This window comes from Buceros rhinoceros, unplaced genomic scaffold (genome assembly GCF_000710305.1).
Source record: "Buceros rhinoceros silvestris isolate BGI_N320 unplaced genomic scaffold, ASM71030v1 scaffold15422, whole genome shotgun sequence".
In the NCBI taxonomy this organism is placed as follows: Eukaryota; Metazoa; Chordata; class Aves; order Bucerotiformes; family Bucerotidae; genus Buceros; species Buceros rhinoceros.
Genome location: NW_010398412.1, coordinates 1 through 12,114, shown reverse-complemented (window position 1 = coordinate 12,114; position 12,114 = coordinate 1). Strand labels below are relative to the sequence as shown.

The 12,114-nt window shown below is 40.0% G+C and overlaps 1 protein-coding gene across 1 annotated transcript; it reads right to left on the bottom strand.

Moving 5' to 3' along the window:
* Positions 1-1,914: 1,914 nt before the first annotated feature.
* On the bottom strand, positions 1,915-11,001 carry FYTTD1 (forty-two-three domain containing 1; the record flags this gene model as incomplete). Its single annotated transcript, XM_010131091.1, has 8 exons — positions 1,915-2,035; positions 3,101-3,227; positions 4,034-4,108; positions 4,861-4,922; positions 5,962-6,058; positions 6,862-6,974; positions 7,714-7,859; positions 10,870-11,001. Coding segments are annotated over 8 exons (848 nt in total), but the record flags the coding sequence as incomplete, so codon positions are not given.
* Positions 11,002-12,114: the final 1,113 nt, after the last annotated feature.

Genomic DNA, 12,114 nt, shown 5'->3' with positions numbered 1-12,114 from the left:
CTGTAACTTTTTATTTAAAAAAAAAAAAAAAATTAACAGCTTCAGTATAGATCAAATGTAATAACTTCTCCAAAAAATACCAAAAGGTACAGTGTAAAGCATCTTCTCATTAAATACAAACTAGCATTTTTTGATGCATTGCATCAATGTTTTGCATCTACGTTGATGCAAAAGAATTTTTTGTTGCATCCTGGCACATGGGAAGTGCGTACGCTGAAACAGGATGACTGACAACACTTGGATCTACTCGAATTCTAACAGTGGGATGTTTTTTCCAAAATGAAATATCCTACTAGTAATTAAGAAAAAAACCTTAACACCATTACATTTATTTGCTTCTGCTACGGTATATTTTTCAACATTAAAAATAAGGGTTTAAGTACTCTATAGCATCAGGATGCACTCTGACTTTAAACTGCCATACAAACAAAAGCCCTTCTACTGCCAAATGCTCTTCAACGGTGAGGTTCCCGGTAAATGCTAGTTAACTTGGAACTTGAGATAAAAATGCAAGGAACTCTGTAAGAAGTCAAATGTAAATTCTTCAAGAACAGTAAAAGGAATCAAACCCACTTCAAACACCATAAACATTTTGGGATGCAGCAGCCAATCACTCTTCTACCTGACTACACCTATGTCTCATTGCAATAGAACAGAGTGAAGTTCCAGTTCCTGGTCTGGAAGCAATTCAGCTGCCTCAGTTTTAAGGATCACGTGAATTCAGACTGAGGATGCCCCAGTTGTTACTGTCCTGCAGATTCCAATGCACAAAGCGAAGCTTAAAGCAAGCGACTACCTGCTCCTGATTAACGCCTTACATGTGCTGGCAAACTGAGGGCTTTCCTCCAGCACTGCTCCCCGGTTTCAGCCAGTTCCTAAATGTCTGACCAGTCTGTTAAGCATCACATCTTACCTCTCTTTGGTATATACAAACAAGTGCCGTTAGATTGCTTGTCTCTGGCTATTTGTAAGAGCCAGAGAAAACCCTCTGGGGCAAGGTACGCCAGAAGAGAATCCTACGTCTGGGAGGGTAAGGAACTCTACTGTACCACCGGTTTTTCTTGTGAACTCTTCTGTTTATTCCTATGAAATTGTTAAAAAACGTTATTGCATTAAGTTTGTCAAAAAAAAAAACACCCCAAAAAACTTACAAAAAGAAATAAAAAGCAAAACTTTAAGAAAAAATGGGAGACAGACATTCTCCATTTACAGAGGAGGGTGAACTTGCTACCTGCAGTATAAATTCCTGTCACACTGCCTGTGAGGTATTCCTCCAGTTTGATCTGGACCTCTTACAAGTGGATAAGAGTAGAATAGTCTCCATCCCAATTACTTGTTTCAGGTCTCAGCTAACGGCTTTATTTGAGAACATGAGGATGCAAAACATGTAGTTTTCAAGAAAGGAAAAAAACCTGAACTTCAAAAGAAGTACAACCAATGCTCCCATGAAAAATGCTGCTACATCACTACCAAAGTATTCACGGACTGAGGCTCTGTGCCAAACTGCGGGCCAAAGGAGAGTTCACAGGCAGTCCCTAAAAAACCCTAAAATGGGATTTGTAATGAACCACACAATCTTTATCATAACAGAGGGGTTAAAGAACAGACACTGAACACTCCTAAATGAAAAAACCTCAAACTTTTAAAATTTATGATTGTAATTTGGTTGCGAGATGAACCAAAAATCAGTGTTTGTCATCAGCTGGGCAACAGAATCTTTTCCAACTAGGTGATGGTGCCACTCCAGTGGATCGGTTTCCCCACTTTCCCCCCTACAGGGCATCATGTCTTTTACCATTCAAAGCAATCGAGATAGATAGCTCTGCCACCATCTGGCAAGAAGTCTGGAGAATTTCTGTGATGTATGCTGTATTCTTCTGCCCACTTTTCTCTCAGTTTCTTCGGTAGGTGGGATCAGTGCTCAAGTCCATCTGTCAGGTTAGCCCACTGTTACAAAACGGCTTCCTTTGTTCTGAGACAGTGCTGTTCTTTGTTCCTTCAGGATCCCAAATCGTTCGTTCAGCGTCATCCCTGTCTGAAAAACAAAGTCATTTCAACCACAGATACCAAAGATGTTTGCTTAAAAATTATTCTTGTCTTCCTTACTTTGCTTAAATTTTCTCCTCATTCCGTATCATCACCTGACTTAACTGTCTCATTTAGATTAAAAAAAATGGGAGGTTTAGTTTGATTTCATCATTTCCTGCATCATTTAAAAATCAGATGGGACACGTTGAGAGCCAGCATTTCTCAGAATTCATTAAGAACAGATGGTACATAATGTCAAGACCAAGTCTACTCAAAATATCACAAGTTAAACTGAGGACAGACAGACTGAAAGAGGGAACTTTGCCTACGCTCATTTCCCCACACAGATTCTATGCAACTTCAACAAACGCAGCATTTTGACTGGGTTAACGCAGGCTGCTTTCCAGTCCATCCTGTTGAGGCAGTAGACTGGAGTCTAAAAGTTCAACTAATTTTACAATATAGCAGTAGACAACTTTTGACACACTGCTTATTCACAGAAGGAACAAATCCAGACCGACACACTTATCCCATGTAGTTTTCCACAGATAGTGAAGCACCTAATCTTGTCACCCTGAAAGAATTCTTCCAAGGACTAAGATTCTTGCACCACATTGCCCATCGTCATGGAAGTTGTACAAAATGGCTCGTCTTGAAAGCCTTTACATCACCACATTTGATTTTTTTCCCCCGGAGATGCATAGCAGAAGCTGCATTATGAATTCAGCTGTCAGAGTTCCACGCAGTTTACACAAGTGAAAGCAGCTCACCCCTGAATTACGCACAGTTGCTGATTCAAGCACAGCAGGAACACCAGAAGGCTTTTAGAAATACTCAACATTTTAAATCCAGTTTAAAGCATGTGGGCATGCAAGACATGAACTAGAGAAACAGGAAGAGTGAGTTTAGTTACTTGCTTGAAGTTATATAGCAAGTGGAAGAACTGGAAGTGGAAACATGAAGTAGTCACAAGTTTCCTCTTTCTGTCACTAGTGAGTCTCGGAGAAAAATGTCTGGCTCACTGACTTTTCTTGAAACTACTCCCACAGTTAAGGAAAGAAACTGCATTTACCTGTTTTCCAACACTATTGATATCAAACTGCAGTGGAACTCCTTTGGGGATCTTCTTCTCTTCAGATTGGTCCCTCTTCATCAGAAATGGTGGCACGGGAGTACGAGTTAATCGTAACTTCTGGGAACTGTGAAAGAATAATGTTATAGAGAACACAGTGAATATATGTTTTTGACAGATAAGCCTTAATGCTGATAGAGGTATGAATTTCTCATCAAGCCATTGATCATGCTGGCTGCATAGCTGGAGGGCACAAATTCAAGAAGGTGAAAGTCAGGCAGAACTACAGAAGGGTAGCATTTGTTACTGTTACCAGACAGCAAGCCTCCCAACAGGAAGCAATCTTATCTGTTATCTCACCATCCTACTGATAAATGCATAATTTGCAGTTAATTATTCCCATAAATACAAAAAATATAAATACAAAAATAAGTACAAAAGATAAAATACTACTAATGAAGAAGGCTAAAATACCTCATGAAAAAACAGCATCATCAATTCCCCAGAGACAAACACAGCAATGCTTTCTCTAAGCACACCTCTAGCAGTTTCTTTATGTATCAAGGAGGAACTATTATCACCACTCACCAACTAGATACTCATTCATTTTCATTCGGATGGAGGTGGGGGGGAAACAGCTGGAACACAGTCTGATTTGGAAGAGGCAGAGAAGGTGAAAATCTAACACCCCACCACTCTTCAACTCCATATGCCAGATCAAGCTCTTAACTGGGAGTTCTTAAGAAATCCAGCTGTGACATTATTCAACCACAGCTCAGAAACAGTCAGAAAGGAGCCAGATTTAAAAGTCTTCAGAAGAAGTTGTCACTTTGAGGTGAGCTGAAAATACTGTCTGCAAGGAACTTGCTAAATGGCTCAGAACAGCGATTTCAGTTACGTTAAGAACATTTCAGAACTCTTCTGGAAACTCACATTGGGGTTAAGATTGCTCCTGGGTTGTCAATGGATACAGTCAGAATCCCTCCACTTGTGGTAGAAGTTCGCCATCTAGTTTAAAAACACAGAAATCACTTACAAAAATGTTGCAGAAATGTCAGAGTATCCTTACACGTGTGTCCAAAACACTGGCTTGTAAAGAACGTACAAGCTTTTGGAATACAGGCCAGTACAAAGACCACATGCAGTCAAAAAATCTATGAGAAGCTCGACTATCGATTCTTGTATCTTTTACATGACCTAAACCTATTCAGGTGAGCACTAGATCATGTGCTAGCACACATGTACCAGAACTACAGCACTGACCAAAATGTTCACTTTTTAAAAACATTCAGTTTCCTTGACACAGATGGGGCCAAAAGGTCCTCAGGGCAAATCAAAGAGGACACAGAGTCCAGGTCTGCAGCATATGTTGTGTCCTCAGCTTGCTGTGTCACCAACAAACAAGTTCTGAAGAGCCTCGCAGGCAAACGGGAAGAACACATGGGGGGAGAGCTGAGCATCTACCTTGTGAACTGCCTTGATTATTCTTACAGTCTACACAGTATTCATGAGCAGTAGAGATTAGTCTGATCCTCTAAAACTACCACCTTCCCTCTCACACCTGCAAGCGTCTTATGCAAACACACTTCTCCTAGTTAAATTAGAAGATAATGCAGGAAATAACCAAGAACAGGAGGAGGATCACTGTCACTCAGCTGATATGCCTACAGGGGAAAATTCAATTTATCATTCAGTTAGCCACAGCTAAAATGAGAATTGTATGAGTAACCAAACTGAAGTTTTCTAAATTAAATACTTACTGACGAGTTCTCTTTACTCTCTGATTATCAAGATCATCTGTGGACTGCACTTGGGCCTGCACCTGAAAACACATCAAAACAGACACTGAATTTGAATACCGTTTCAATTCCCACTGCAGCAGCTGGAAACACAGAAGTTCAAAACCAGAAGTTTAAAGCTGTTTGCACACTCTGCAGAAACTGGGTTTTGCTTTCAGAAGGTCTTCAAAAATAACCATCCTATTACCTTTGTAAGACACTGGAAAGAAGTTAGTTTAAGAACACAAAATTATTTAAGTGGAGTTGTCAATGACAGTAACTTAACCAATAAAGAGATGGAAACATTTCTGAGGACCGTGTCAGCAGACATACCCCTTACCAAGATACACCAGAATGTTGCCATTGCTGGCTTGGTTAGTTCCTAATCTGACCAATGTTTACATACATAATAGCCAATATGCCACTAAGTCCTACTGCTGTTTTAAAGGACTTTGGTTTTGGTTTCCTTCCTCCTGGTCTTGTCTGTAATTCTGCAATCCATGTGGATAGAAGACAGCAGCTACCTACAGTCACAACAATGGCAGATGGAGAGCGAGGGCACAAATGAAAACCGAGAACACCACCACTGTCCACTGCACACTCTCTATTCTCTTGATCTTACCCAAAATAACTAAAAAAATCCATAACTAAAATAACTTAACCCCAAATAACTAAAAACAAAAACCAAACCACCCCAGAAGCAAAACATAACCAGATTCTGAAACATGTTTCTGCTCTATTCTTCATCCAAAGGCAACTTTTGAAAGCACTGCACAGTGCTTTCAAACACTCACTTCTAAAAGAAAAAATTAACAGCTGGCAACTACCCTCAAACACTCTGACAAGTTCGATGGCCCTCGAACAGCTCAGCCAGAGTGGAACAGGGAGCAAGATTCAATGGGTTACAGTAACTGAAGGGAGCCAGTACATTTTCCTAGAAAAATCCGACAGTCCACCTGAAGCTCCTCAGCCCACTTGAAGTTTCTACTCAGATCTGATATTTGAAACTGATTCATTAGTACCAGTGTTACAGATCAGCTTAAAACCTGTGGCACAATTTTGTTGTTGTTTTCAGTAATTTACCTTCAGTCCCCTTCTGAACAGGAAAGTTGCTTGACGAGTGTCTTTCTGCTGATTTAGTTTGTTTCCAATTCTGGCAAAAGCGGATGGCATGTTATTCCTGCAATATTTATTAAAATACAGTTATCAACAGATCCACAGGTAACAAGAGAGACCACTAAGAAAGTCAGGGAAGTGCCCATTATGTCCTAAGGACGTCTGCAACGCTGCCTCTTTGAAGCTTAACATTTCAGTTGCAATAAGCCTCTCCTTTACTAGGAACAAAACACATCACACATGAATGGAGAAATCAGTTCTGTTACATAGAAGCGGGACAGTATGGTTAGTAATTCTTCTTTTTACTTTGTTCAGTATCCTCCAGCACTTTAAACACTGCTGATTAGATGAAAAAAAAGGAGCAGCCTTGATACGTATAAAAAAAGTTTGTTTACAGTTTCCACAATAGTCACATAGTGACAATTTTCATCGTGGAGAGCAGTTTACACGCAGTTCATAAGACATGTCTACTCCAGTGCAAATAAAACATGCAATAGCTTCCGTGAAACTGCAGATGGCACCAGCTTCCACATCTTGTTTAGTAAGTTCACTGAACATGGCTGTCATTTCAAAGCTACCGAACATCACACTGGCCTACTCCATACTGGCTGGCCATGATTTAAATGAAGGCAGAATACCAAGTGCTCACAGAGGTACTTCCTGAGTGCTCTACACGGTAATAAATATCTCGAGATCATGTTTGTCCCATGCTCAGCCTCCTGATTTGTAGAACGTCACACACGCGATAGTCTTGCCTGTATCGCTAGAGCCAGCACCTACTGTCTTCTCTTGGACTCAGTCCTGTCAAACAAGACTCATTGTCAAAAGCTATCAAGAAGAGTTCAGAAAGCAGATGTGGTATTTTACCTTCTGTTCAGCGGGGCAGGCCTCCTGAGGGCTGAAGTTTGTTTTCTCTGCATTTCAGACTGCCTCTGCAGGTTTATTTTCTTTTTCAAAACTGGATAATTCCGCTGTGCATTCTTATAAACCAATAAAGATATATAGCACATATGTATATTGTATACAGGCAAACATTTTTCCTTCAATTTCCATTTACAAACTGTGTATGGAATGCATTTGGCTTTGCCTACCTTTCACAGTCTAGTATAACTTGAAAATACCTTCTACACTTCCAAGAGTTCTATGTCTCCCTCATTACCAGGAAAAAAAAAAAAAGGCAGAGTTTAGCAGGTACTTGTTGATTACTGCACACACTCCACATGTCTTTAAAATTACACTTCTTCACAAATGCAAAAGCAATCCCCGTTCTACAATCCTGAATGAGATGGAGCAGGCAGGAGGATTGCGTAAGAAGGAGCCTATGACAGAGTTCAGTATTTTGCAAAAACTTCCAGTTTTTTAACAGGCACATGCTTAACACCTGCACGTGGGCTGAATCCCTGGTTTGTAACAAAGCAATGTAAAGATAAGAAATCCTGGTAAGTGAACTTTTCTTGTAAAAATGCAGTAACTTGCACAGAATATACTTCTGTACTTCAATTTTCACAACTTGCAACCCAATTAAGCATTGAAAAATTTCAAACCTAGTCATTAATCACCCAGCTTAAAACAAACAAGAACTCAGCTAACACATCCTCGATTTAACAAAGGTTGTACCAGACGTCTCCATTTTATACTTTCAGTAGCACTGTTCCGAAGCCATTCTGTTTCACATTTTTAATCTGTTCTTGCAGGAACCACTAGAACAGCATTACTTACCTTCTCACTAAGTGGCTGCCTGTTCAGCGGACTAACACCTTTGCGTGACCCTGCTGCTTTCTTGGCTGCCAAGCCAGTTATAACTCCATAAGAACGCTTCTTCCCTGCTATCTTCTTTCGGCGCCCCAGACGATTTTTACCATAACCTGCAATGAGCATGAAGAGTTCAACATGTTCCTGTTGAAAGAAAAAGCTTATTTCCTTCAGCTATGCAGGCAATACAAGCTATTTGTCTGCACACTTCAAGTCTTAGAACAGAAGCTCTCACTACACTTGAGGACAATTTAGTCATTCAGTTATTTTAGCAGGTCTGGCCCAAGCCCTAGCACAAAAACAATCAGCTTCTCATACAGATCACAGTTTTGCTCTAGCTCATTGCATTAATTTCTGTTGAAAATTTCTGTTCTAATATGACGTGGTTACAGGGACAATTGTCATAGTCATTCTGGCATAGAAAGCTACCAAAATACTCCAAAATGGAACTTCATCAAAAATACAAAGCTAAAACAAAACAAAAATCCTATTTCCCTACCCATTCAGCAAACTTTAAATTATCAGTTTAATTGAAAGAAAAAAAGGCAACTTCAAAGCTTATTTATTTAGATCAGTGGCCCCCAGACTTGACTTCAGAAAAAAGAACAGAGCAATTGGACCACAAAACCATATTAAACAGTGTATGAGTTACATCACATTTACAGTGTTTTCAATTAAAAGTCTGCATGGCAGTCTGGACAAAACTGAGAATTGAAAGCAGCCTTTGAATATTAAAGGCTTCTAAGTCTGAGGTCGGTAGTATAAACATCTCAAATCTCCAGTTACGAGGGTTTGGTTAACCCTTGTCTGGAGCCATTTAGCTTCACGCTGTGAAAACAGACCATGCGTCAGTTTTATCCTCAAGTATCATCCCCTCTGGAATCTCAGACCACAAGATAAATTTGAGAGTAAGGAGTCAGCTCCACAGCAACAAACTAGTTTTGACATCTCACTTCATAGCACCGATAAAAAACCTGTGCTTTTCCATGAGACAGGAGCCAAAACATGAGGTAAGTCTTTGATCAGAACACAAATTGGATCAGTTTGCCATGGAGAAACTGCCGTGTACCCACGGTTTGCAGATGGTTAGCAAATGCTCTTCTTTACAATAGACAAGTGGCAAGGCAGGGTTACTCAGGCTGAAAGGGACCTCATGAGCTTTCTGGGCCAACCCCTGCTCAAATAAGTGACACCCTCAAAAAGTTAGCTCAAGCTGCGTGGGGTTTTGTGCAGTTGCATTCTGTCTATCACCAAGGACAACTTTTACTCCATGAACAAAGTTCTTCTCTCTGTTTCTCCCACAGAGGCTGAAAAGAGTCCCAGCTTAAGTTCCTCGCTTCTTTCAGAGAGTTTGGCAGCCATTTCTAAAACCGCAAGTAATTGAATGCTGTTCATCATTTGTGGTTTCCGTAGCTGTCCACAAACAACAGAGGACTTGCTACTCATCAGAATAACTTCATTGGCAACAGAGCAGAAATAAATGTATTGGTTATAAGCTACTAATAACTTGAATGCTCAGCAGAACTATTTAATGATACCTTCCGCTCAAAAACACAACACAAAAGAGGTATGCTTTCAATGGGAGAAAATGTGTGGAGCTCTACAGGAGGGAGCAGTTAAAACTACTCACAACGTTTCATCACATCATGAATCCGGCAATTGTGCGGGAAAAAAAAAAAAGTTTGCTTTTTCCTAGAACAAGGGCAGGCAAGGAGATAAGGTTCCAAGACAGAAAAGTAACTGCCAAGTCAGTTGTATTTAGAGTTTTGTATTTGCAGCTCAACTTCCTCCTAACATTCCACATTCTATTCCACATGCTTCTTTTGTGCCCTTTAGATCACAAGCAGTTGCATTTGGCAGGTGTGGTCACAAATAGAAGCCTACATGTTTGACAATCTACAACTTAAATTCACTTACTCTTCACCTGCACAAATATTCTTACATCTGGGCTGATTGCTGTAAAGTATTTCCTGAACTGTCACCAATTTACTGTAACACCAGTAGCACTGTCATGTTGGCCTGCGTAAAAAGCAAAACTGAGCCCCGAGCAACACGACATTGCACTGAGTCCTGAGGACGGTTGTGTTTTAAGATGCTAACCATGAGCTCCTGCTACAAAACCATGAAGCAAGACACAGATAAAAGAGGTATCACTGTGAATACACCAGACAGACATGCATTTGTTTTAAATGAATGCTACTAAACAAGAATTTGCATGTATTAACTTAAGCACCTAATTAGCATGTATTGAGGTGGTACCAGCTTTCCGATCAGACACAATTTGTCCATATTTCGATCATCCAGAGCTAAAAGGTACTTCTCAAAATTAACTGTAGGCAAAACCAGTCTATGCTTTAAGCAGGTTCTGGCTGTACACTGGACTAAAACTGGGGAATCATCTCAGAATATGACTCCTGTTTATCAAAAAACCTCTGACAATTACTAAGGGAATCTACAGTAAAGCTGTTACCTTTCCTCTCTTTACCCTCTGCCCATGTTGTTTTCCCCCTTTTGTACTTCACTGTAAAGACACTGGCTTAAGAAGGCTGACACAGTCCTTTGCATTCCAAATTCTTAACAAGAAAAGCCAACTCAAGACACTCTACAGCATCCATTTATATATCCCAGATCCAGCACTACAGTCTGAGGTATCAGCTGTTTTGGGGAGGCCTACTAGGAGAGTTCTACCTAGCAAATACAAATATGCTGCCTCTTTTGAACTAAGCTCTGAGATCTGGGAAGGCCTCCGCATTTTCTAATATACAGGTTTTGGCCTAAACACTCATTCTTTCTATTCATCTCTGAGAAGGGACAAAGTATCAACACAATTTTCAAAATTAAAATAAACAGAGAAATCAGAAAGCAAGCCAGTCCCTCCCGGAGTCAAACAGAGTCATTCAAGCACCTAAGCTCCCTGTTAGTCAAACACATCAATGACTTTCTCACACTGAAACAAAACCAAACCCAAACTTCAATGGATCACAAAAAACTGAATTATAATCAAAACTGCACACTATACTATTTGAAAGATACCCAAATTGACCATTGTCAATCCATACATTACACTAAGTTACATTTCAGCTCAAAAAAAGTTACTGCACGCTATGTTTGGCATACACACACCTTTCTGTTGCTGGATTCCCCACTTGGAGCTTGGTGTCCTGAACTGTCGAGTTCGATTCTGCTGAAGTCCTCTTTTCATTTTGGGGGAATACTGCTTTCTCTCTTCTTTCTTGTTCAGTTTAATTATATCATCTGTAAGAAGAAAATAAAAATTTTATATACTGCAGACATATTCCAGTTCTGAGGAAAAACCCTTGCATGCCTGAGCCCTGGGAAACAGACCTGTCAATATTGCAAAGCCAGCAGATACAACTTAATGTTCCAGAAATCGTATCGCTATAAAGAATCCAGTGCCTGTTAAGTCTTACAGTACTTACTTCATAATATAACACCCTAGCAAAAGAGCAATTGCATACACTCAAAAAATCCAAGAGGCTTGTAAGATAACACGAGCATTAAATTTTAATTGAATGACTTCACGCATACCATTAAAAAAAAAGTAACCCCATCTCACTCACAGACTCTGCGGATTCCAGACAAAATGTCAACTCAAGCCTTAGTTCTTCCATCCTAGGTTAATTAAGAAAAGCCACACAGAGTGAACCCAGCCTATCAGTTATCTTCCTACATTCACTGAGGTTGAGATGATGGGGGAAAAAGAAAGCAAGACTTCTCTCCCCAGGTATCTGCAATCCAAAGCGATCATTTTATCTATTGTCCAGGGAAACAGTCAAATTACTAAGCGGTTGAGGAATATGTCTAAGATAATAAACCGATGAAAAGTGAACAGCTGGTCTGTCGAGTGCAAATCATGCCACACCAGTTTGATTTCCTTCACTGATCTGGTAGCTGACTCAGGAGATAAGGTGTGGCATGCTTTTATTTGGCTGTTAGCTTGTTTAAAGAAAATGTCAAATTATGTTTATTGCATCTGGATCGTGAGAGCACAACTGATAAAAATGTTATGTTGCAATGGGCAGCTACCGCAAACACGTGGACATCTTTTTTTAAGTCAAGGAGAGATGGGAACAGGGTTACTGGGTTTAACAGAGTTCAAATAGACTTGGGCAGGGTAGAACAGCCTAAAAAGGAAAAGCTACACTACATGTTATCCAATGTTCTGTAGCCTGCTGCAGTAAAGCTAAGAGAAAATCAGCTTACTATCCTGCAAAAATGATTGAATATTCAGAAAAAAAAAAAAATCTGTTGGGATAAGGCATACTGACACAGGTCACTCGGGGTTTGATTTCTATAGAATCTTCTTTACCGAAGGGATCACCATCATGGCTTGGCTTCGCAAACGAA